General features: G+C 39.9%; 1 protein-coding gene across 1 annotated transcript in view; it reads left to right on the top strand.

Moving 5' to 3' along the window:
- The window catches only part of Ryr3 (ryanodine receptor 3), a 535270-nt gene that overhangs the window by 185697 nt on the left and 325488 nt on the right, over positions 1-24085 (top strand). The window contains exon 3 of the mRNA XM_076570297.1: positions 6176-6283. Within this exon, the coding sequence (XP_076426412.1) occupies positions 6176-6283 (108 nt within the window). The remainder of the gene's footprint in view (positions 1-6175; positions 6284-24085) is intronic.

Genomic DNA, 24085 nt, shown 5'->3' with positions numbered 1-24085 from the left:
CCTGCCACGGCCATACAGTTTATAAATAATATAAGCGTCTGAGTGATTATTTTATATGTGGATTGTGGGACTTCGGGGCTTGGTGGAGCCTGGAGAGAAGCCCTCCAGCAACATGCATCCATTATCTCCATCCCTCCTGCCACTTCTTTAATTCAAGCCATTACCTACTAAAATAATCTCCTAATTTGTCTTTCCCTTCACCTGTATCACTTTACAGCATACCTGCAACGATTTTTCAAAGATACAAAGTGCATCATATTACTTCCTACATAACTTTCTTTAATGCTACCCATTGCTGTAAAGATAACATCTGTGTTTCCTTTGAAAATAAGGTACCAGACACTGTTGCCTCTTTCTTTCACCTCACTGCTCACTTCCTAGTCTTGGTAGCTCTACCCTGACAAAAGCATTTTCACAAGGATCAACTCTTCATGCACCCATCCACCGACCCCATCCCTCCCACCCCACCACTGCCACCTTTGCCTACTTCTACCACCTTCAACATGGTTCTTCTGGTAGCCTTCCTCACTCAAATATGGATAACTTGTTTCACAGTCTGGAAATTATCCCTTTGTTTCCTGAACATGCTACTAGATCACATTCTTGAAGGTCAGAGACTTTGCTTTGTTTCTATACAAAATAGTGACTTCAAAAACAGAAGTTCCAAATAAATGAATATTTAAATTAGCTACTGATACTTCAACTCATCCTTCTTCTTTGAACATCGTCTAACATTAAGTATTTACTAAACACTGGCCCCAATTTTGAACTTTTAAAAAATATTAAAACTTTATTATAAAGAACTTACAAATCAAAAACTTCATATACTGAAATTAACTAGACCCAAAGTCTGTACATCTCAATGAATGTCTATTAGAATAGCCATTCTGAAGCTATGGAGATTCACATTGGAAGTTTCACTTGCACTATCAAATGTAACTTTATGCACTCATCCACGACCAAAAAAATGAAAAGAAATAAGAGTTAAAACTAGAAAAACAATTAGCTTTATGTCCTCTTTCATAACTCAAGTGTCCATTGCCTGCATTCAGTTTTTAAGCTCTTCAAACGTAAAATGTTTGAGGAGATACTATTTTACAAAGCAGGAAGCTAAGGAACAGAGAAACCAAATTACTTGCTTCACATCACTTAGTTCACAACCTTTAGGACAGAGATTTGAACTTGGGCCGTCCTACAACAGTGTCATTCTGCACAGAGCATTCTAACTTGCATTGAGGGCCATCTATTCACATAAAGGGTGCATCACAGAGATATGGCGCTGTGTGAAACAGATGAATGAACAGGGAAGTCAAAGAAGATCATAACAATGGGAGAAAAAAATGTTAAATCCTGAGCAGGAGGTCTGGAGAAATGACTCAGCCAGGGAGACTCAGTGCGATTTGTCCACAGCAACAGTTACTATGAGCCATGCATATCTGGATGATATTAGATTACAGAGAACTGAACATGCCCTGCTTTACCTACTAGGGTACTAAATAGAATCAGACCAGTTTTACAGAGAGCCCACTGCCTTTTAAATAGTTGGACTTCAGCACATCAAAACCTAGACAAGTGAAAACAGACTGTGGTTAACTTTGTGAGGGAGAGGTGGTGATTCTCCTCCTCATTATTGACTCCTTGCCTTGCTTCCTTGAAGGCTTTACTAATATGTACTACTACTACAATGTGGAATGTCTCTTGTGGGGTACTTAAATGTGAAATGCTCTACTGATAGTGACATCAGATTCCCACCAATTAGGGTGCAGAAGCCTCAGAAAAATTATGCTGTTGTGTAAGTTTATAGAGTATGGAGGATAAATAAACCTACCTCCTTGCAATTTTACACATAGTGGGGCTAAATGAAGACTTGTTCCTGGCTTTCCAGGGCCCTGGCATCTCAAGGTTTTCTGTAGGACACTTTGAAATGAAATGCTTGTGTAGGCTAAGGACAGGCCTGGGAGAGTGATGAGGAACTATTTCAGAACAGATGTCAACAGAGTCTCTCTCCGTGCCGAGAATCATCAAATATGTGCCCGATGTCTGGCAGACAGAGTGACTGAGGCACAGGCTCCCCAGCATCAAGACAATGAGCTGGCCTCCTGAGAGACTCTCCTGAAGGCAGACAAATGAGCTTTGATGAGCAAGTGGCCTTTGCTCATTCTTCAGGGGTGCAGAGGTGGGAACTCAGTCCAGTTTGGAGTTTAATTAAGGATGGCAGCTGGCATTGCAGGTCAGATGACTCTGTGCTCATTCATGTCACAAGTTGCATTTTGTTTTCCTCCAGATATTTCTGTTACTCCCTTCTCTCCCTTGACACTGCCCACGCATTATTCTGTGTGCTATTAAAGTGACAGGATCACTTTCCCAAATATAAAGAGTTGCAGGCAGGGTCCACATGCTAGAGATACAAAAACAAAACCATCGGGATCTGAAAGGTTCTCCCATTTGAGATACATCCTCCTGATGCAAACCATTCCCTGCCTAAATGTACCTATTCATACCACTCACGAAAGTATTTCCTTGATTATTTTAGTACCTGGAGGGAAAGGACAGATACAATTCTAGCATGCCAATTGTCCATGTTGTCATCACCCCTCCATATTAATGAATGATGGCCGAGACAAGAGCTCCTATCTCCTCTCCAAGCAAACCATCCTGAGAGAAATGGTTGATAGATCAGGGAATCTCCCATATGAAAAGGTCTCGGATAGCTGGGGCTGTGAAGGGAATTGACGAAATAGGTTGGTTATTAAAGACATGTATAATGAGGCCTTAAGTTACTAGCCCCCATTCAAATACAAAATTTAACTGCAGATCTTTCTGAATGGAAAATCTCCAAATTCCATGGTCTAAAGAAGTCAAGTAGGAAGAAAGACTGAATGTTTCTGTTTTCTATTCTGATGACATGAAGTCCAGGTAGACACATCTCTATAAAATTTCCTAAGATGGCATATTTTGAGATACTGTGTTTGGTGGCATATGCTTATAGCATAAAGTCTCTGGGGAAATACTTGGTCATATATTTGCACACTACTTATAGTAGTGCAACACATGCTCTACTGGATGTGAGACTCAGCTGCCTGCTGTCTTGAGTTCCATGAAAATGAATTAATCACCTGCTTTAGAAATGAACTTTGAAAACAAAGCAAAAGACTGTGAAATAAAAATAATATGATATTCTTTGTAGGTTCTTAACACTTTCTCCTTGGTTAAACTGGTGTGATGAGAACCAGGGAAATTCCTGTTCTACCAGAATTCTACAACAACACGGCTTTTAGATTTCCTGATTAGGTAGACCTTGTGGAGAAAGACCAGAAACAGAAAAGTATCCCCTCAAATCCTTAGTAGAAAAGTACTTCAAAATGGAAGTCACCATATGTAGCATGAATTGTTATAAGGTCTTATTAATTAAAACAAATCCGAAGCCAGGTATTGGTGTGAATGCTGGACGATCAGAGAAGCAGAACAAGCCACAGCTACCTCATCCTTGCCAGTTCCTCAGCTGGTCTTGTTTCCTCAGACTGGAGGCCTCTGAGTCCTCATCCAGAATGGGTCTCAGCTGAACTGCTGCTCAAAAGCCTGAATGCTTAACCAGGCCAAATGCTTAACCAGGCCAAATGCTTCTAGCTCCTGGTCCTCATACCTTATATGTCTTTCTGCCTTCTACCATCACTCCCTGGGATTAAAGGCGTGTGTCACCTTGCCTGGCTGTTTCCAATGTGGCCTTGAACTCACAGAGATCCCAGATGGATTTCTGCCTCTGGAATGCTAGGATTAAAGGCGTGAGTGCCACCATTTAATAGCCTCTGTATCTAGTGGCTGTTCCGTTCTATGACCCCAGATAAGTTTATTAGGGTGCACAATATTTTGGGGAACACAATACCACCACAACCATAGCTAGTAACCTTTGGGATAGGATGGTCCATTTCTAGATAAATACTTCAACGATGGGTCTTAAAATTGAAAACATCCCCAGTAGTTCCAACATATAGGACATCATCTTACATTTAGGACAGCAAATTCTTATTTTTCAGAACATTGAGGTTGGGAAGAGATGAGAAATATACAAACACATGAAAATAAAAGTAACGTAAAACAGTCAGTTCCATTATCTTTGTTTTTTAAATGTAGAACACACATCTGGGAAGTGACCCAACTCATAGTAAAGGGCTACCTTTACCTTTAAATCAGACTCCATGGAAACAGTTTTGCCTGTTTTGAAGCATTAGGAATAGCTGTCAGTTACTGGTTCCTATCCTGAAGAACAGACGGTGAGGGGTTGGGGGAAACTGCTTTTCTGTTCTTCTCAAAGGAAAGCTGTATTTGAGATGCACAGTTTAAGGGGTTTACTTAGCAAAGCAAGCACTCCAAAGAGACTTTGGAGTGGGCCGTCCCAAAGCAGGCATAACAGCACAGTGGGTTCTATGTTGTGTACTGTTTTAAAGGTTTCATGAATATTTATGAGGTATATGGGACGTGCTTGGGATAAGGTGACCCTTTTTCCCTCCCAAACCATGGTAAACCAGATCTCCTTTTTAGGGATTTTTTTTCCTTCTGTTTCTCTAGAAAAGCTCACAGAGATGGGGCAAGTGTTCCATCAGAAGCACCAAAGGCAAGGTCTTTTGAGGATACAAGCACAGCATTAAGACACATGTGGGGCAATGCTCAGGCACAGACAATCTGACATCAGCTTAGAGGACATGTACTCACAAAGGATATTCTGATGGCCAGACACAGCTACCTGGATACAGCTGTGGTTCTCTTGCTTATTTCATGGCTAACTCCTTTTTGAGAGAGCTCAAGATTGTGTGATTGAGGTCATGACTCTGTCAGTTAAGACGTTTTGTTATCTGTATTATTTTTCTTTAAACAGGCTTTATGCTGAAGGCTGAACCCGGTGTTTTGTACTAGCAGGTTGCTCAGGAAAAAAAAAAAAGACATAGGCTGTCTGTGAGATTCCTTCTGCCAGCACCACATCTCATGTCCATCTACCTCACAGGCCCACATTTCTCATCACGCTGATGTACTATCAAAGAAAGGATGGGCATTTAAGACAGTCACAAGTTGTATTCCCAAGGATACCATACAGTAAGATGAAACTGGATTGTAAGGTCCTAAGGGCAATGGCCTTGTTTTTTATAACTTCCTCAATATCAAACACTGTATTTATAGAAATGCAGTACTTAAATATTTGCTAATCTAAAATGTTCTAATTGTAGGGGAAAAACATCTTTACTGTCTTCTTTAGTACAGGGAACAGTATAGGGTTAAACACATGAACCCTAGAGACAGTCTCCATGTAAATCTGACTTAGCCAAATACACTACTTTTGCAGATAACCTGAATATCTTATGCCTTAGTTTCCTGGGCTATTTACTGGGGCATTAGGAGTGCCCATCTTACTTCATGCTTTAACAGACTAGGTGTGTTAATGTATGCAGAACATTTAGAAGAGTGCCTGGCATAGAAAACATGCTCACTTGATGAGTGTTAGCTATTACCAGCAGTATTCAGAGTAGGTGCTTTAACCATTGGTAAGAAATATCCAGAACAAATGCTAATGTCATGGTGATAACCGATCCATGCTAAGTGATTCACTCTAATACATTAGAATGGTTATTATAGGGGTCATAAGTTCTTATGTGGACCTTTCCTTGTTCAGACCTATGTTTATGTAGCTTTTAATCCCCTTGCTGCCTCTTTATGCGTGATCAAATCTAGGTTTTCTTCACAAATAAGCAGATTTCCTATGTTGGTTGTTATAGTCTAAAGTCACACTTTATCTAGTTCTGTCCTGTGAATTCTTGTGGATGAGACATCAGTGGATTTCTTCCTTTGGCTTCACTTAGTCTTGAGTGTACATGAGCCTTTTCTTTCCTTCCTGTCCCTTCTTCAACAGGGCTGTGTGTGCTCTTCACCCTTACGTACCACCAGGCTTCATTGAAGCTGATCCTGACATTTTAGCCACTGCTCCCTTGAAGCTTTGCTTCCTTTCATCCTTTACAATCCAACTTAAACCCCATCCTAAGTTAAGGCAAAGCTGCCTTGTTACATTTCGATCCATCCCAGCAGCTGTCATTTTAGTTTGTAGATGCCAGTGCCTTTGTGATGCCACTGTGTGACTGATCCCTGGCTGGTATGAGCAGGCATCCTCACTCTGGTTTTATTTCCACAGTACATTCCTCCAGATCTCTGTGTCTGCAATTTCGTGCTGGAACAGTCCTTATCTGTCAGAGCACTGCAAGAAATGCTTGCGAACACCGTTGAAAATGGCGGAGAAGGGGTGAGTACATGAATCATGCCCTGGGGTTGCATTAGACACCTCACAGCCACAAAGCATATTTGGCATTTTTGTCCTTCCAGTTTAGGACTGGAAAACCTCCATGTAGAGATAGGAAACCTTTCATCCAAGTTTAGATATCTCTTACTCAGCAATTCTAATTCTTTCTCCTTTGAAATGACCAGCTCCCCTCAGAAAATAGATGAGCACACCACTAACACTGGCTAGGATCCCTTCTCCCGCTCTTACCCCCAAGTCAACCAGAGAACATGGAGAGGCCAAGAGCACCCTGAGACTAAAAATGCCTGTGAGGCAAGTTATTTTTCCATGGAGAATCTCACTGAGATTTTATGACTCTAGGCAGAACACAACCATGTTACAACAGTTGAGGGAGATCCCCTATAGAATTCTGGCTGATTTCACTGATGACGAGCAAGTACAGTACTTCCTTAAGACTCTGTTGTCACAACTGTTAAACTGAGTATAGTGCTCTGTTACCTTCCAGAAGGTTCTTCAGCCAGGGAGCTGATTGCCCAGGTATTTCAGAATAATTTTTAATTTTCCTATCCCCTAATGACCTACTCATTTATGACTGTTTATCATCAAATTCTATAATTGTAGTGCCTGGATATTCAAATCCAATTATCTCTGCTCCATCCTCATTCCCCATGCTCCACCTGATGACACTCTGTCTTCTGGAATACTGCAACAGCCTACTGACTGTTTTCATTCCTTTTGTACTGACTGCCTCCTCCCAGTCTTCCCCCTCAGCAGTCATGAATTCCTTTCCAAAATTCATGCACAATTAATTGTGTTCCCTTGTTTTAAATTCCTTTATTTCCCCAGTGCTTTGAGATGAATTCCAAACTCCCCGACACAGCTGAAAGTCCTACAGTATTGGGGGGGGGGCTATTCATGTCTCGGCCTCATCTGTCACTACATCCCACCCAGCACCCAGTGTCCCAGACACAGCAAACTCCTCCCTCTGCCTCCAGCATGCCAGTCCTCTTTGCCTCTGATCCTACCCACCAGCTATTTCCTTAGTGTGGCACAGCATCCCTCCTCCTCTCTCTTCCCTTGTGGAATCCCTCTTTATCCTTCAAGGAACCAGTTTAGACATTAGCTCAGCCCAGAAGCCTCCACTGGCCCTACAAGTGTGTTTCATGGTAGAGACACTAAGCTTTTCTGTGGCTGTTCTCTTCACTCTGCACTCTCATTACACGTTTTAATTTTTCTCCTATCCCAGAGAACATACTGCTCATGGGGAGGAGCAGTTTGCAGTTCCTAAGAAGCATAGTTTATTCTAATTTGACACTGATAAAAATCATTCACAATACATTTGTGGTTGATGAAACAGTAACCATCGACATGATTGAGTTCATGTTTACATTTTGGTCATTTTCCAGACCTTAATGTGATCTTAGGTAAGACCTCTAAAGGCTTAGAGCCAGAATGTTCTTTCCTATATAGTTAGTGTCTACATCTCCAGGATCATAAATACCAAAGGTTTATGGTTCTTCGTTGTTCTGATTAGTCAATAACTTGATAATAACTTTTCTCTGTTCCTCAGAGCATTGACATGAGATCCTCTTTTCTCCTCCCTTGACTTCACTTCCTCTTTGCATCAGCCTCAGCACCCACATCTCCATGTAACCCCCAGGCATTGCCAGTTTGATGAAACAGCAAGAAAATGCTTGCTTATTCTTTTTTCAAGATTCACCATGTCCAGATATCTTTGATGAGAAACCTGACTGATTTTAAGTATCGCCATGGTTGGTGTCAAATAAGACCTCCTCTGCTCGAACCTGACCACTTAGTAGACCCAGAATAGATAAAGATTGTTGAGTTGAAATAGATGCCTAGAGTGATACCTTGGCTATTGTCTTATCCTGTTATGTTCAAAGAAAATATTCCAAAGCGTTCATTGATATTTATCATTTAGCTTGAATCACTCAGAGAATTTTATAAATAAGAAAGTAAACTTCTTTGTTGCAGAGAATTTGATCCATAGTCTTAATCTTTACTATGTCTTAAATAAGGACCAATAACAACTTATTTTCCAAGAAAAATAAAAAGACAATTTAAAAAAATGAAACCTTAGTTCTAGAATATATTAAACAAGGTCTCCTTAATTACCAGCTATGTTATAGCAGAAGTTTATTCAATATAGTTGTATTTTTAAAGTGCATCTATTCTTTATAATATTTAGAGAGTTATGTGTTGAATATCATTGAAGGACTCTACTCTTTTGAAAACTCATTCAAAACAAATGATCCATGACATTTTATTATTAATTATCCATTGGATAATGGTCACAATATTGATTTTTGCCTCCAAAATTTATCATATTACCTTTTGTGATATTTTACCAAATATAAACAAGATCCAGTAGTTATTTCCTATCTTATTATTGTTGTTATTATTACTGATCTTCACTGGCAATCTTAGAGATAGAAGGAGAAGAATTATTTTTTAAGATGGACCACAGATGGGAATGGTGTTCTCAAAATTATTATAGTTGTAGCATCCATTTGATGACTCTGCGAAACAGTTACCTGGATAACAGCTTCAGGCACTAGAACCTTCTTGCAATCCTCTCACACTTCCATCTGGGCTCTTAGTCTTTAGTGTGAGAAATGCTATTTTTATATAATCTCTCGAGTCTGTTTGTTTTGCTTTCCTGAAGTGACTGTGCACATTTACTTTTAGCTGTTAATTTGATTTTAGAAGATAATACTCAGCAGGGAAGAAAAAGAAATTTAAAAAATAAAAAGGAAAAATAAAGAAGGAAGTGAGCTAACACGACAGAGCATAAGGAGACTCAGGGGAGCCTGGGGATGTGTGAGCAGGATGCTGCCTCCTTTTGATGACATGCCATTCTGTTTGGAAATGGCCATTTACTGCTTTTAAATAAGTATTACTTTCAGTAATGATCACGACTGCCACCAAACAGAATGCCTTGAAGAGTGTAATTCTTTTCCCTTCTAGTCAAAAATTGGTCCTTGTGTGCTGTACCTGTTCACTGCTGTGTAGCAACTGGGCATTTTAAAAAAAGGTTTCGGTTGTTTGCTCTTTTGCATGATGCGTGTACAGAAGCTTTTTTTGCGAGGATTAACCATTCTGCAGCAATTTCTCTTGCTAACAAAGGCACCTAGCCAAATATAACAGTGGAGAATTATTATTGAAATGTCCTTAGCTGCAGCAAGTGGCATGTGAGAGCTAGCTGTATATTGAAAGGAAGAATTAATTATAAGGACCTCTGGACAGAGAGATGCAGTGCCTTTCAGAGAGTTCCCAATCTAATCTCACCTGTGGATCTTCTCCTCCTGATCTAATCCTATCTAATTTTATTTGGGGGAGATTACCAAAGAATAGACCCTTGGCATGAGGCCAATTCTATGGCAGGTGTTTGAGGTAAATGCTTGCATGCAAATATTAAAATTCTTCAGTTTTTTAATTGACCTCTAGGTTATGGAATGTTCATAAGCATTTAGCATGAGGTGGAGCCAAGAACAATGTCCATTTCCCTCCAAGTCCCAATCCCTTCACTGTCCAAAAATAACTAATTTAAAGTATAGCAACACCCCTAAGAATCACACAGGTTTATTGTCAGTCTGGCCTATCCTGACCAGGTGGTCTCTAGAATAAATTATTTGTCTTTTTTGTGCCTTAATTCCCACCTCCCCCAAATGCACCCTTCCACACCAAGTGATAATCAAAGATCAGTGCTCATGACTGCTAGTCAGAGTACAGCTCCTCCCTTTATCTCTCCACTTTCTTCTATCACAGTTTTTTTTTTTAAAAAAAATCACACTGTGACAAAGGAAGGATTCCCTTATGAAATGACCAGGTACATACCAAATCTAGTGCTGCCCAACTCCAAATGGGTTCTGCCATTAAATGACACAATGCCTCTAGAAATGAAAGCTTTTGCTTAACACATTCACCAACTGCACTTTTTCTGATAAAGGTTCTGACTTCATCAATGTCAAGCCTGTACAACTAAAAGGAGAGATTAAATATGTATATGTGTACATACATATGTACATATGTATGTACACACATACATGCACTTCTATATAAGTAAGGCTATGGTTGCAATGTGAACATTAATTTTATCCATAACCTGGAAGCCTAAAATTATGTTTGACTTTATAAGCTTAAACATCTTGTATGCTAATACATTCAGCCTTCTAACATTGATTGGAAATGTGACCTGGAAAGATAGTATCTCTGCAAGAACCTTCATCATAAATACCCTCAAAGGGGTTCTTCTCTATTTCTATGTGTTACTTGCACAATAGCCATTTACTCTAAAGTGAGTTTCAGGTTCCTTTCATTTGTCCTTGTCCTTAGAGTGGGGAATACTACACACAGAACATTTGCTAGAGAAATTCTCATATGTGATGTGGCATGCTTATCATGCACTGACCCTTCTTGAAGAATGCACATCTGTGCCTGTTGAAAAGCTAGGGACTGTTACTAAGGATCATGTGACCTTGTAAACAACCAATGAGAACATAGATTATGCTATTCATGCAAAAGATCTTAAAGCACAATCCTTTGCTGTAGTTATTTTTTTTTTTAACCTTACAGCCAAGTTCAGGACACGCAGCTATCACATAAAGTTACAGGGAATTGCATCACAAGAAGGAATCTGCTACCTCTGATGCTACCAGATAGCAAACAACAAATCATGCAGTTGCTGCTGAAAGTTTTCAGAAGACTTTCCTTTAATGGCAGAACTCTTGCTGTTCCCAGATTTAGTGAACTTCTCCAGAATAAAGAAGGCTAAATGAATGTTTTCCACCTTCGTCCTGGGTCCCTAGATCTCCACAGACATCTCTATATTACAGAAGCAAAGGAACCACCCCAACCCATCATCTAGTTTTAGCCTCTGAGTTTGAGATCTTTCTGATCCCTTTCTAATTGTCAAAGGAAAAATTCAGATTGAGAATGCATTTGATTAGGAAGATAGCAAGACCTGTGGAGGAAATGGGTACATAATTGTGAATCAGCTTGATACCCATTTATAATGTTAAAAATATTACACCTTTAAAAGAAAGAAATTGTTTAATGGTTCACTTCCAACAACAGGTAATTCATTATGCCTTTGGAATACTTTATAAGATTTTCTTTTTGAAAAAATGTACAAGGTTACCTGTGTTCATATGATGGTATAAGCCTAGCTTGCCTATATGTACACCAAAACCCTAGAGCAAGATAGGCAGGCTACACCAGAATAGCCACAGTAGGTATGAAAATATGAACTTTCTTTGTACATGTTAGTAAAGAGCTACTGTCCTGAGTTGTTCAAAACCTTGCTTGGGTGACTTTGTCAGGGACCCTCATTGCCTTCCCAGGGCTGTTGCCTTCCAGAGTATTAATCCACGGACAACCCTCCATCACTCAGTTTGGAAAACCAGGACATCACATCATTCCATTCTTAACTGAAGCTCTCAGACTGCAATGGTAGCATGTCTCATTCCATTCAATTATTAATTAGTTTGACTTGACCTTGCTTTGTATTTAGAAGGGAGAAAATCAGTAACAGATTCTGAAAGCTGCCCCCATTCATTTTTTAATCTATAGATGGTGATCAACTCCTATTATAAAACCAATAATATTTTTGTGTCCACACAATAACAAATCTCATAGTAAATTGCTCTTACCTGCAAATGCTTGTCAAAACCTGCTCTTTAAATCTGCCCTACATTAGAATTCCCCTTACATATTTGCTTGTGGCAGGCAGCTTGTGTTGATGGCAAAGCAAGATACAGAAGTTTTAAGTTTGGTCCTAAAGCTGCAACCACTTAGAAATGTAATTCTAGGCAAATCTCTTATAGATCTGAGATTTCGGTTGCAACATCTCTGAAAGAAGACATTGTTTAGATATTCAATCCCTGATGGTTTGATATATCAAGTTCAAATGGGAAGGTGTCAACACCTTCCTCCTCTGGAATATCTGGTCAGCTGTAGCCCATCACTAAGTCCCTATGGAAATGTTGACCTGTTCATATCAGCCATTGTGCTTAATACTTTGACTCCTATATTTAGACAGAATGAATAAATGTGTTGGTTCTTTTTCTGCTTTGGTGTGGGCAAAGATAACCTTCCAAAGTCCACCCAGGACTGCATCTCTGAGGGAGTAAGTGTTGATTATATACTTTGACCTTTAGGAAACATGATTCTCCTGGAAAATCCTTACAGAAGGAAAATTATTCCATCATTTTCACAAGATTTGTTTCTTCAAATAGCCAACCATTATTTTTGAGAAATTAAATGCTGTTATAAATGAGAGGATTACAAAATAAGGTTTTTGTGATTTTGTTTTTCACACACCAAATTGTCAAATGTATTTATTTTCTCTTTCTCACTGTTCTTCCACAAGTTATGATGTGATTTGGGGATTTTGTGCTGATGGATGATTTCAATGCTTCTGTGGTAAGATTATATATATGAAGAAATGAATTATTAACTTATATTTCATTTTTTGGACTAGTCTTTTTGATAACATGGTACTTACTTAACATATTCCATCTTGAAGCCATTACTTACTTCACAGTAAAAATCTTCTTTAATTAAAGAAAAAAAGCTGATTAATTCATTACAATAATTCTAAATTGCCTGGTATAAGGACTGGCCGTTTTTCTTGGGTAGATTTTTCTAATGTGAGTAGCATCATGGGAAAGTCAGGATTAGACTGTAACACTTCATGTGTTTGCTGTTTCTTAGTGACATCAGCACTAAACAAGTGAAAAACAGCAGCATACTTTTTAACATATAGTGCCACTTCTGATTCTAGCTAAGATAAAATAGTCGACAGGTTAGACATCTCTACCCCTTGGTTCTCATTGTATTCTGTTTCTGTTTTCTGTAGTAAGCTTCAGTCGATTCCTCAAATGAGTTGAAAGCTTTCAGAAAATCCTGTGCTCACTAAAATATCCATTCACTGTTTTGTTTCTTACTTTGCTAGCTCAGTGACCTCTCGGAATGGGTATGTTTTTCCCTCCTTAATATACATGTACTTTGCATGGACAACTGACTCCAGCTGTATTTGTAATGATCTGGGCCTTTCACTTGTTAAGTGTTCAGGGCATTTCCATTCTCTGTGCTTCTGCTACTTTAAAAATAAAATACCACTGCACCACACATTTCAATCTTATAGAGCTGAGAGGTGGCTGCACACTTAGAAATCCCAGCCAGGCAGCTTGTTCTTCCACTGCTCTGCAACTGGGAGAAGAGCTTGTCTGTGGACTTGGGCTTTGCTTTTATTTATTTATTTTTTTTGTCAGATTCTTCCCCCCTTCAAGATGTTGAAAGTTCTTTTCCAAAGTTTTTCCTTTTTCCTCTTGATATGGTCTGGATAGCTTGTGTCCTTAGATTTCAACTTGATGAGATGGTACAAGTGTGCAGCCTTGCCTTCATTCAAGCTTCCGGATGCTTCAGACTTCTGGTAGTATTATGCAACTCCAGCTCTGCTCATCCATAAGGCTGGAATTCATAATAAAAATGAAAAAAGCTAGTTTGGTATTCTTTTGTTTCTCCTGTGATATCTCCCAAAGTGATCCAACAGAACAATTAAGTGTTAATACCAACAATTAAGAAGAGACATTAAGGTTAACTAGCTTTTTACATTTCTTCATATCCCCATAGAAACATTTTCAAGTGAAAAAGTGCAGAGAATTTTTTAAAGCTCCAGATCCTCTCAGATCCTCCACCTTGTAGTTCTTGCTGCAGCTTTCATGTAGTTGCCTGTTCTGTGATGATGCCATCTTCTGCTGAAGTGAAAGCTGTATGTGAGACCAGTTGGGCTCTGTGGTCCTGATGGTGTCTTGTAACCCTGAGAACATTTAGCATTGCTGGTTGTTACACACACCCTGGGGTTCTTGCCATTCTTGCTGTAGACATTGAAATGCTGGTAGGGCAGCTTTGTCAAATTACCATAACCATCTTAGAAAGCATGACTTTCTGATGAACAAGGGTGTTTTTGTTTGGCTTTTTAAAAATTTCATGGCAAAATAAAACATATTTATTAAACTTCAAGAGAGGATAAAAAAGAACTTGGGAATCTGAGCTTTTTTTAGTACATTGATATGTTTTCGTGAGAGATTTTGCAGCATTCAAGATAAGTAATTGATATGGCAGAATGGGTACTATGATAGGTTGTAGAAACAGGATTCTGCATCGGGAGGAACCATAACTGCAAATTGTTAGATATATGGATTTAAGGGCAATATTTTCTAATGCTTGCTTACCTTTTACCAGGAAAGCACATTTGGAATTCAAGAAATCCTAAGAGAATAGAAACCCTTCCATTTATTTATTAGACAATTTCTTTGATCGTGTAATTCATTTTTTAATAGCTACCAGAGTTTAAATTATATATTTGCAGAAAGAATTGGTTGAACTAGAGAAAATAGCTTGTTTCTGTTTTGTGAAAGATTAGCAAAAACACCAATTTGAATATTTGAGTAAACAAAATTTAGCTTAATGCCAGAGAGTCCCTGATCCCAGTGGGGCCCTGGAATTTTCATTCGAGTAGGAACCTGGGGCAAGTGTCCCACTGCCCAGTTACCACTGGCTGGCTGGAGAACATGTAAGGATCTGAAGTGATGGAGTAAAATAGTAGGAACAAAGCTGAAATAAAGACTAGAAGGTCTAGAGGACCTGGGGGCAGTGTAAATGACCCCTGTCTGCAGAGGCTAGTAGAGCTGTTCGAAAAGATGGAAGCTGACAGTATGTGCTTCTCTCTTTAGCTGTTGTTCCTTTCAGGCTTGGGCTCGGATACATGGGGGAACAAAGGGTGTCGAGACAGACTGAAGCTTTGTTCCAGAGGTGATCATTAAGAATGGGCCTGGGGAGTTTGCTTCAGAAGACCCTTCCCTGACTGACTTGCCTAAGTCCTGCTCTCTGGGTGTGAGAAGGGCAGGAGATGGAAATTCATGGTGGGCCTCCTGCTCCTAAATATTTCTGTTTTCATATCTTTGCTATGGGGAAATTGAGCAGAACATACTGCTTTTCTGTGTATTTATCTCAATTGTTTCCTAAAATTATGACTTGTTTTTAGAAATTTTCAGAGCTCTTTTTTTAAGTGCCGAAATTTCCAGATTTTATTTTATTTTTTTATGGGTACAGATAACTCAGCTGTGATTGCTGGGTCAGCCATGCAGAGGAGGCTATGGTGTTGACTTTCTAAAATAGAATGTTTCACTCTGCTCTGCAGTTCATAGTGCAGCTGCAGAGGATAGACGCCTCGTCCCAGCATTCTGAACAACTATGTCTCCACTCTTTGCTACCCTGGCAACTTTACATTTTATTTTCCCCGTGGGGTTTTTTCCATGCCAGCTTAGTGAAGACTATATCCAAACGCTGATCCAAGTTTAGAATTTACCTGAATTTCAGAATTAATGATCCAGTGCCTCAAACGCATATCCTTTGAGCCTAGAAATAGGCCCAATAACTTCTGTACTAGCATGAACTATGGCCTCCTAACACTGGGGGATAGAGAGGGGATAATAAACAGCATGACATATCAAAACCTTTTGCTCTGCTCTTATCAATTTTGTGTTTAGTCTTGACTCCACACTTATATACAGCATCTTGTCGTGATGGACATAAGCCCAGGAATGATTTTGGAAGCCTCAGAGCAGTATAGATACCAGAAGTAGTAACTCTGTGATCCAAGACATTTGACCTCCGGTTGCCAAGTGGATGAACAACTGATATTTCTCAATCCATCATTACTTCTAGACATCTGTTTGGACAGGTGTCATAGGTGTGGAAACAAAGGTACAAGGCAGGATTTACTAGCTGTTTTCAGTCTCCGTCAGTGGGAGAAACAGTAGTTCTGTAATATTCCCAGGCTTATTCCAAAAGACAGTGTCAATTGAACCTACTATAGTATCAAATGGACCTCCCACCCTTCTTTCCTAGCCCTAATCTTCTCCTATAACACAAATCCTCTCTGGCCGCTTGTCTCTTCCTTCATGTGGAGCCACTGAGACTATGCTGACTTCACCTCTAACTGTATTGATTTTATCTGTAATTTCTATTAGATTTTATTAGATTCTGCTGCTCCCAGGGCACTGGAGAGTAGCCAATTCATAGAACTAAATCCTTGATCCTATCAGGTCCAACTCTAACTGGTTTCTTGCTTCTAATATTTTACTTGCAGGGATTTCAAATGCTGTACAATTCTGCCAGTCCATTTTGTCAGCCAGTTCATAATTATGTATTTTTCTCTAAACATATTAACTTCATTTTAATGCTTTTCACAAATGTGGATAGTTTTAGTGCATAATAGATATCACCCAACATGTAGATAGATGGCATTTCTGAACTTAACCCCTTGCATAAAAGGAATGTGTTTATGTCTATCTTTTTCCTTCATTTATTGGACTCTGGTATCAAAACATAATTCTAGCAAAAGAAAAACAAGCTGTTTTATGTTTATTTTTCATAATCTATGCTTACTTTAACAATAAGTTCCTTTAGTCCCTCCTTCTGAAGAATGACATTTTGATTGCTGTATCTTAGGAAATGTGTCAAAATAATCAAAAGATTTCCATATTTTACATCTCCCATTTATGTTCAATAATGTGTACTTCAATTTTTCCTCATATTTCAGTATAAGACATAGGTACATCCAGCCCAGATGATCGTGTTTTTTACATACATACAGATATGCATCCCTCCTGAGCAAAAGACTTCAGTGTCTATAAGATTGCTTTATATGCATAAACTTGGTCCAGGAAGAGGAGCTTCAGGCTAAATCCAGAATTTTATTTTCTTACACACCCCAGGGATTCCTAAGCAGGAAGCTGCTGAGTCAGATTCTGTGACATCGTTGGTGTTCCTGTATCTCCTGAAGCAAGGTCCAGCTGGCTTCAGACCATTTAGTTTGTAGCCCATGAGACCTTGCACAGCATTTTATAGAAGCTGGAGCTTCTGCAGTATTAAGGATTGGCCTAACAGAAACACATATCCACAATAAGAGACAAGCCAGGTCACCATGTTAACAAAATCAGTGTTAAGACCAAAGGACTACCCAGTGTTCTCACCCATCCTAAATAGCCTTTCTAATTACAACCTTATTCTAAATTACATTCTTATTGTATAATCTAGTGATTAAAAAATAACTTCAATTTGGGGTTAGCATAATTTGAAGAACACTGCTACAAGATTTTGCTTCAAAACTCAAATGTTCACCACAATGACCATTTTTTACAATACAACATCCTCTGATGGATCAGTATCATCTTACATTCTTATATCTCTTAAGATGTATTCCAAAGTACAAGTACCATTTTATCTTAGATTCCCAGATGCTCCCTGCTTGATCCAAGCAAGCATGTCTTTTTAAGATTGAGATTGGGGAAGATTTGCTCTAATCAGAAAAGCTACCTAACTCCTTAGTAACAGTATAAGACTTTATTTGTGTAAAGAACATGGATTTATCATTCACGGTGATAAATAAAATATTTGTCTGGGCTCCATTTTTCCCACGCCTTGTTTAAATATGAAAACCTAGCTGGGCAGTGGTGGCACATGCCTTTAATCCCAGCACTCAGAAGGCAGAGGCAGGTGGATCTCTGTGAGTTTGAAGCCAGTCTGGGCTACAGAGTGAGTTCCAAGATAAGCTCCAAAACTACACAGAGAAACCCTGTCTCAAAAAACAAACAAACAAAATATGAAAACCTAATAAGACATTTTTTTCAATAGCAGACATCCTGTGGTCCATAGTTGTGCTACACTATGTTGTATTACTCTGTTCACATAATAAAAAGTACTTCCATGGTCCTTTCCATCTTCTGGTTTCCTGACAAAGCCTTCTAGGGTGTCAAGGAGGACTTCCTTTCTTTATCCTTCAAGCTGCATACACAGCTCTTGGTGTATATTGGCAGTAGGGTGGTGATATTATTACAATAACTAGGAATAGCCTGCCTCATTCCAGTCTGTCCATCTTTCTCTCTGGTTCTGCTTCTCCTTGAGGGCTGCCTATTCACTACTGCTTTCAGACTACATGTGATTTGCTCTTTGAGTTCCCGGAGGAAGAAGTATTGATGCAATGCTCTTTTTGATATCAAGTTTTATAACATTGCATTACTAGTAACCACAAAGCTCACCAAGAAACAACTGAACAACTGACTTGGTTTTTCTCCTATCCATTGAAAAAGGCCAATGGAGAAAAAAACAACAAAAACAAACAAACAAAAAGGCAAACGAATATAACTGAGTTTTTGTTTCATTAACCTTATAGAATTTCTAATCTGGAAAAGGTTCCACCTAAATTGGGAGCAATGGTATTTACGAGGTGGTCTCCCCCTCCCCCAGGAACTTTGTGAGAACTCCACTTAAAATGCTTTCTTGCCTTGCAACAAAGCTTGCTATGAGGAGGCCTCGTGGCTTTGGGGAAGTCAGGTTTCGCTATCAGCCCGGTGTGTTAGCCTCTCCCTGTCAGTTTGATAAATTCCCTTTCTACACAATGGGGAGAAAATAGATCAGATGGTACGTGTTCTATTCACATCCCGGCTTCCATTCACAGATGTAAAGGAGAATTGTTTTTAAAATGAGGCTTCTTTTTTCTCGCTGACAGAAGGGCTAGGTGGTGAGAGGAACACTTGACCCTAGACTAGGTCTCTGGAAGGTGGGCTTTTTTTTGAGAGCAGCCAGTAAAAGGACTGCCCAAGTATTAAATTATTTACAACTCTGAGAAATACCAACTCTGCAGACATGGACAGAAGTGAAGTAGTGTAGCTGAGGGTGTATAATTTCGAGCAAGGCATACCTTGAAAGCCTGGGTAAGACACAGAAGCCAGAGTGACATTATAAGATCAGAGGTGACTGGTTCCAGTATTGGGAGGAGCATGTGTCAAAGAAGAAATGATGCCACTCCCCTAACTCCATCTCCATCTAGGTTCTGAGGATTACAGAGGTCAGGAACAAGGTCCAAATTGTATAGGAGGCAGTTAGAGGAGTATCCAGATGACTGCTAATGCTGTGAAGATGTGTGGGTCACAGGTAACTAAGGGAAGGTTGAAACTCTTCCTGTCAAGACTGGGTTGCCTTGAGCCCTTACCTCATGTAGATCTTTGTAGTAGAGCTATGTGTCTTCTCATGTGTCACATGTTTGGCAACAGAAGTGAGATAGTGGCAAAGAGGTTAGAATATCAGTTCTAAAATTATAAAAGCCATGAGGAAGCAATGATATTTGTTTACTGTGTCTATAAAGTTCTGGAGAAATATTAGGAAGTCCATCATGGGTCCTACAGGATGCTTCTGAGAGTACACTACTTACCAATTGCTAAGTGTCATGCCAATTCCATGGATAAAGAGTCCCAAATGACTGGGAAAGTTCCAGAAGTGTGGATCTTGAGCAAGACTGTGGATCAGTTACCCCAAGAACCACTCTAGGGGTGTAGCTTGGTATAGAACATTTACCTGACATGCATGAAGATCTGTGTTCAAACCTTAGTATCTACATGTCTTCCCCCATAAAAACAAGAATTGTCATGAAAGATAGGTCCACTACAGACAAAAGAAATCAAAATCTCAGGAAAGTGGCCCACTTTTTGTGTTGTGGGTTTCTTTTCTTGTTGTTTTTTTTCTTGCAAAGTTCTTTTATGGGGCTGCTTCTCCATAATGAACCCACAAGGGGTTCAGAAGAATGGTGCCCTCAAAACAGCACCTGGTCCTGATATAGAAGCTAAGTATCAGAATCATCTGCAGACCCCATGTACACAGAGCTCAGAGAATGGGTTTCAGCACCTAATGTCATTTCCTGTACTCCTGGGAGAACTCAAGCTGTTTTGCTTAGGGATATAAAGTTGGCTTTAGGCACATTTCATGGATGTAGAGAAAACAGTGTGAATTCATCTTTGTTCAGCGAGATCATAGTGGGGCCAGTACAATGGGGACAGAAGGGTGAGAAAATAAAGGAGGACAGTTGTTTGATAAAGGACGCTTAGAAAAGATAAGGTAAATGGTAGCATTAAGAACTTCAGAAGAGAAAGGGACAGAGTCAGACAACAAATTATGGCCATTTTGAGGCACTTTTGAATACACATAAATAGAGGTGTTCGCACCCAGTAACTGTCTGCTAGTAGGTGCTTTCTCCTATTTTTAAATCTGTCCATGTCTGGGATAAACAGTAATATTTTAGTAGAGAGAAATAATAGAGATAATGTGAAAGTTTTCATTTCATGGTACTCTGACCATATTAGGTTCTTGGTAGGAAATATTGGTTATACATTAAATTCGTTAAAAAGAAATTATTGGGCAAAGTTCCTGGTCCTGACATGGCACTGGCCCACTATTTCACCAGCAATCTGAGTATAGGCAGTTCAAATAAGAACTAGAGCAGTGACTGAAAAAAAAATCAGGCTGACAGGTCCTTTTATGTGAAGAATGAACCTGATGCTGTCTAGTTCTAAGAAATCTGTTAGATATAGAAGAAAGAGGGAAAATTAATTCTAATAAAAAAAAAAGTAATTGGCTCATTTCTTTCCAAAGTACACTTGTCATCGGTCTAAATGTCACTAATACCTTGACAAATAGCCTGTCAGTTTGTTCTTTTAAAAGTGCCATAAGAAGAGCTGTGTGCTAAAACTGCCATCCTGGCAGCCCACTATCCCCATGGCAGGGATGCTCAAAGAAAAGAGTGACATCATCTCAGAAAAGCCACCCCCAAGCAGCCACCTTGCTGTGGGATGGTCTGTATGTCAAATTGCTCTGATTGGTCAATAAATAAAACACTGATTGGCCAGTGGCCAGCCAGGAAGTACAGGCAGGACTAACAGAGAGGAGGAGAATTGAGAGAACAGGAAGGCGGAGGGAGACACTGCCAGCTGCCACCATGACAAGCAGCATGTGAAGATGCCGGTAAGCCATGAGCCACATGGCAAGGTATAGATTTATGGAAATGGGTTGATTTAAGCTATAAGAACAGTTAGCAAGAAGCCTGCCACAGCCATACAGTTTGTAAGCAATATAAGTCTCTGTATTTACTTGGTTGGGTCTGAGCAGTTGTAGGACTGGTGGGTGACAGAGATTGGTCCTGACTGTGGGACAGGCAGGAAAACTCTAGCTACACCACCTGCTCACCCTTGGTGGAGGATATACAACTTCCTGCTTCAGGTGCAGTGCTTATCACATCTCAGGCCTAGCAGGGACTGCGATGCCATTTCACTAGCCACAGTAGCTCAAGAAAGGGCACAGGGAAATGCCTACATAAATCTACAGCAATGCTCAGAAGTCAAAAACTTTTGTCAGCTTTGGGAGTTGAACCCATGGCTTCCTATGCAATAAGTGTATGCTCTATCACCATGCTTTCACCAACCAAAACTTGCTTTTGAAGATTTGGAGGGAAGAAGGTTCCTTGGTTGTCTTTAGCCATGCCGTTGGGGTTTAAGAGTACAACACCCTCAGTGTCTGTGCTACTGGTGTTATATTTAGGAAGTGGTCTCCTGTGCCAATACACTCAAGACTACTTCCTATTTTCTCTTCTATCAGGTTCAGTGCAACTGGATTTATGTTGAGGTCTTTGATCCACTTGGACTTGAGTTTTGTGCATGGCAATAGATATGGATCTATTTGCAATCTTCTATATGTTGACATTCAGTTATGCTAGCACCATTTGTTGAAGATGCTTTCTTTTTTCCATTGTAGAGTTTTGGCTTCTCTGTCAAAAATCAGGTATTCATAGGTGTATGGATTAATGTCAGGGTCTTCAATTAGATTCCATCGGTCCACATGTCAGTTTTTATGCCTGTACCAAGCTGTTTTTATTACTGTAGCTCTATAGTAGAGCTTGAGGTCAGGGATGGTGATTCCTCCAGAAGTGCATGAGCTGGCTTTTTGGAGCCCAGTACCTATGGCAGGACACCTTGCACAGCCTTGATGCCGGGGGAGGGGCTTGGATCTGCCTCTACTGAATGTAGCAGACTCTGCTGACTCCCCATGTGAGGCCTTACTTTGTTGGAAGAGAGAAACTGTGATTGGTTGGGGGAGGTGAAGGCTGGAGGGGTGGGAAGAGGAAAGAGAGAGGGATATGTATTTGGTATGTAAAAATGAATAAAAATTTCCAAAAAGAGTACAACACCCAGGAACTGTTCTTTCTCTGGAAGAGCATTTTGTTTCAGAGAAAGAACCAACTTTGTCTCCACAGCAGTAGCACTAGTCTCTAAATGACCCAAGCCAATTTATTCTTACCCAATGGACCACATCCAAGTATAGTAGACACCAGGAAGACATCCTGGAAGAGCCTACATCATACTGTGTGTGTTTCTGTACCCAATGACAAGTGTACTTTGGAAAGAAATGAGCCAGTTACTTTCATATTAGAATATTTTCTCCCCTTTTCTTTCACAACCATATTTCATGACAATAATGACCCAGAAGTCTCAGTTTCTTAAATTAGACTCTAGCCTTTGACTCTGTTGTCCTAGAATACTTTCATCAGATTATAAAATTAATGAGATGAACTAAATGCTTGGACCACTTCTCATCCAGGAGACATCATCCTAGCTACTCCCAAAAGGAAAGGTTGGCTGGGTTTAATAAATCATAAAGCAGGAGAATGGTGAATGTGGCATATATTGGCAGGCAGGAGTCTGGGAATATTGTTCAATTTGTTTAGCAGTGAAATGCATGTATTTAAAAAAAATAAAGGAGGTCATAGGAAAACAGCCTCTCTGCACTGTCTTCAGGGCCTTTTCTGTGCTGTGATATAAAGTGACAGTGAGAGGACAGCCTTGGATGTGGGAGGTGAGGTTCCCTGGGATCACAGTCACCCTACTGCCCTGAGGACAGCAGCTTAGAAGCAGATGGAGTAGTGAGAACCACCATAGACCTTCTGCCACTATATGCAACATTCATTTTAACTCAAGGTGGATTGCGTCCTAAGAGTTCTTCAACATCAGCTAACTTTAAGTGAGAATGCCATAAACACTGGATTCGGGAAACGAGGGCTGTTGGGTACTGTACCTTCTTCCTCTTTTCAGAACTTCCTTAAAATTCTGTTTCATAATTTGGCTTTTTATTGATATCCCTAGAGGCTCTGGAAGATGCCCAGAATGTGAAGGCCTTCTCTCAAGTAGATTTGTCTAAAGAGTTAGTACTGCCAGGCAGTAGTGGCACACTCCTTTAATCCCAGCCTCATGAGGCAGAGGTGGGATCTCTGTGAGTTTTAGGCTAGCCTGGTCTATAGACCAAGTTCCAGGACAGGCTCCAAAGCTACACAGAGAAACCCTGTTTCAAACATAACAACAACAAAAAAAGAGTTAGTACTGCTCAGGCTGAGCTGCCCCACATGCATGTGAAGGATTTCTTAGGGAGGAAACTCTTTGGGATTCCATCCCATTGCTTCTGCAGCCAGCATCTCAGGAGTCTGGTTCTAGACTCATAATCAACTGTAATGAGTAGAAAATCAAAGTGTCAAATTACAAGTAGATGCCTTATTCTCATGTCACATTTTAATTTCTCCACAGCAGAGAGCTTTAGAGGGAAAGAAGGTGTTTCCCCAGCCCAGGAAATACCGGCTTTGGCAGCTACATAGCTGAGCAGTGGGTCTGACCCAAAACAGTGGAGAAGAAGAATGTTTAAGTAACTTATTTTTTCGATTCCCACAGTTCATGTGGACTTAAGATGGAATTATGATACCTGTAGAATACCTGTTGTCTCATTTGCCAGCTCTGGCTCCTAATCATGGGCCATATTAACCTGTGGTTGTGGTCCTCCTGTCTCTGAGATGTGCTGTTTGAATTCCAGTGTGTCTTAACAAAGACTTTCTTTCACTGGAACTAG

The sequence above is a fragment of the Peromyscus maniculatus genome, chromosome 4 (genome assembly GCF_049852395.1).
Source record: "Peromyscus maniculatus bairdii isolate BWxNUB_F1_BW_parent chromosome 4, HU_Pman_BW_mat_3.1, whole genome shotgun sequence".
Lineage (NCBI taxonomy): Eukaryota > Metazoa > Chordata > Mammalia > Rodentia > Cricetidae > Peromyscus > Peromyscus maniculatus.
This window is presented reverse-complemented; position numbering and strand designations above follow the sequence as displayed.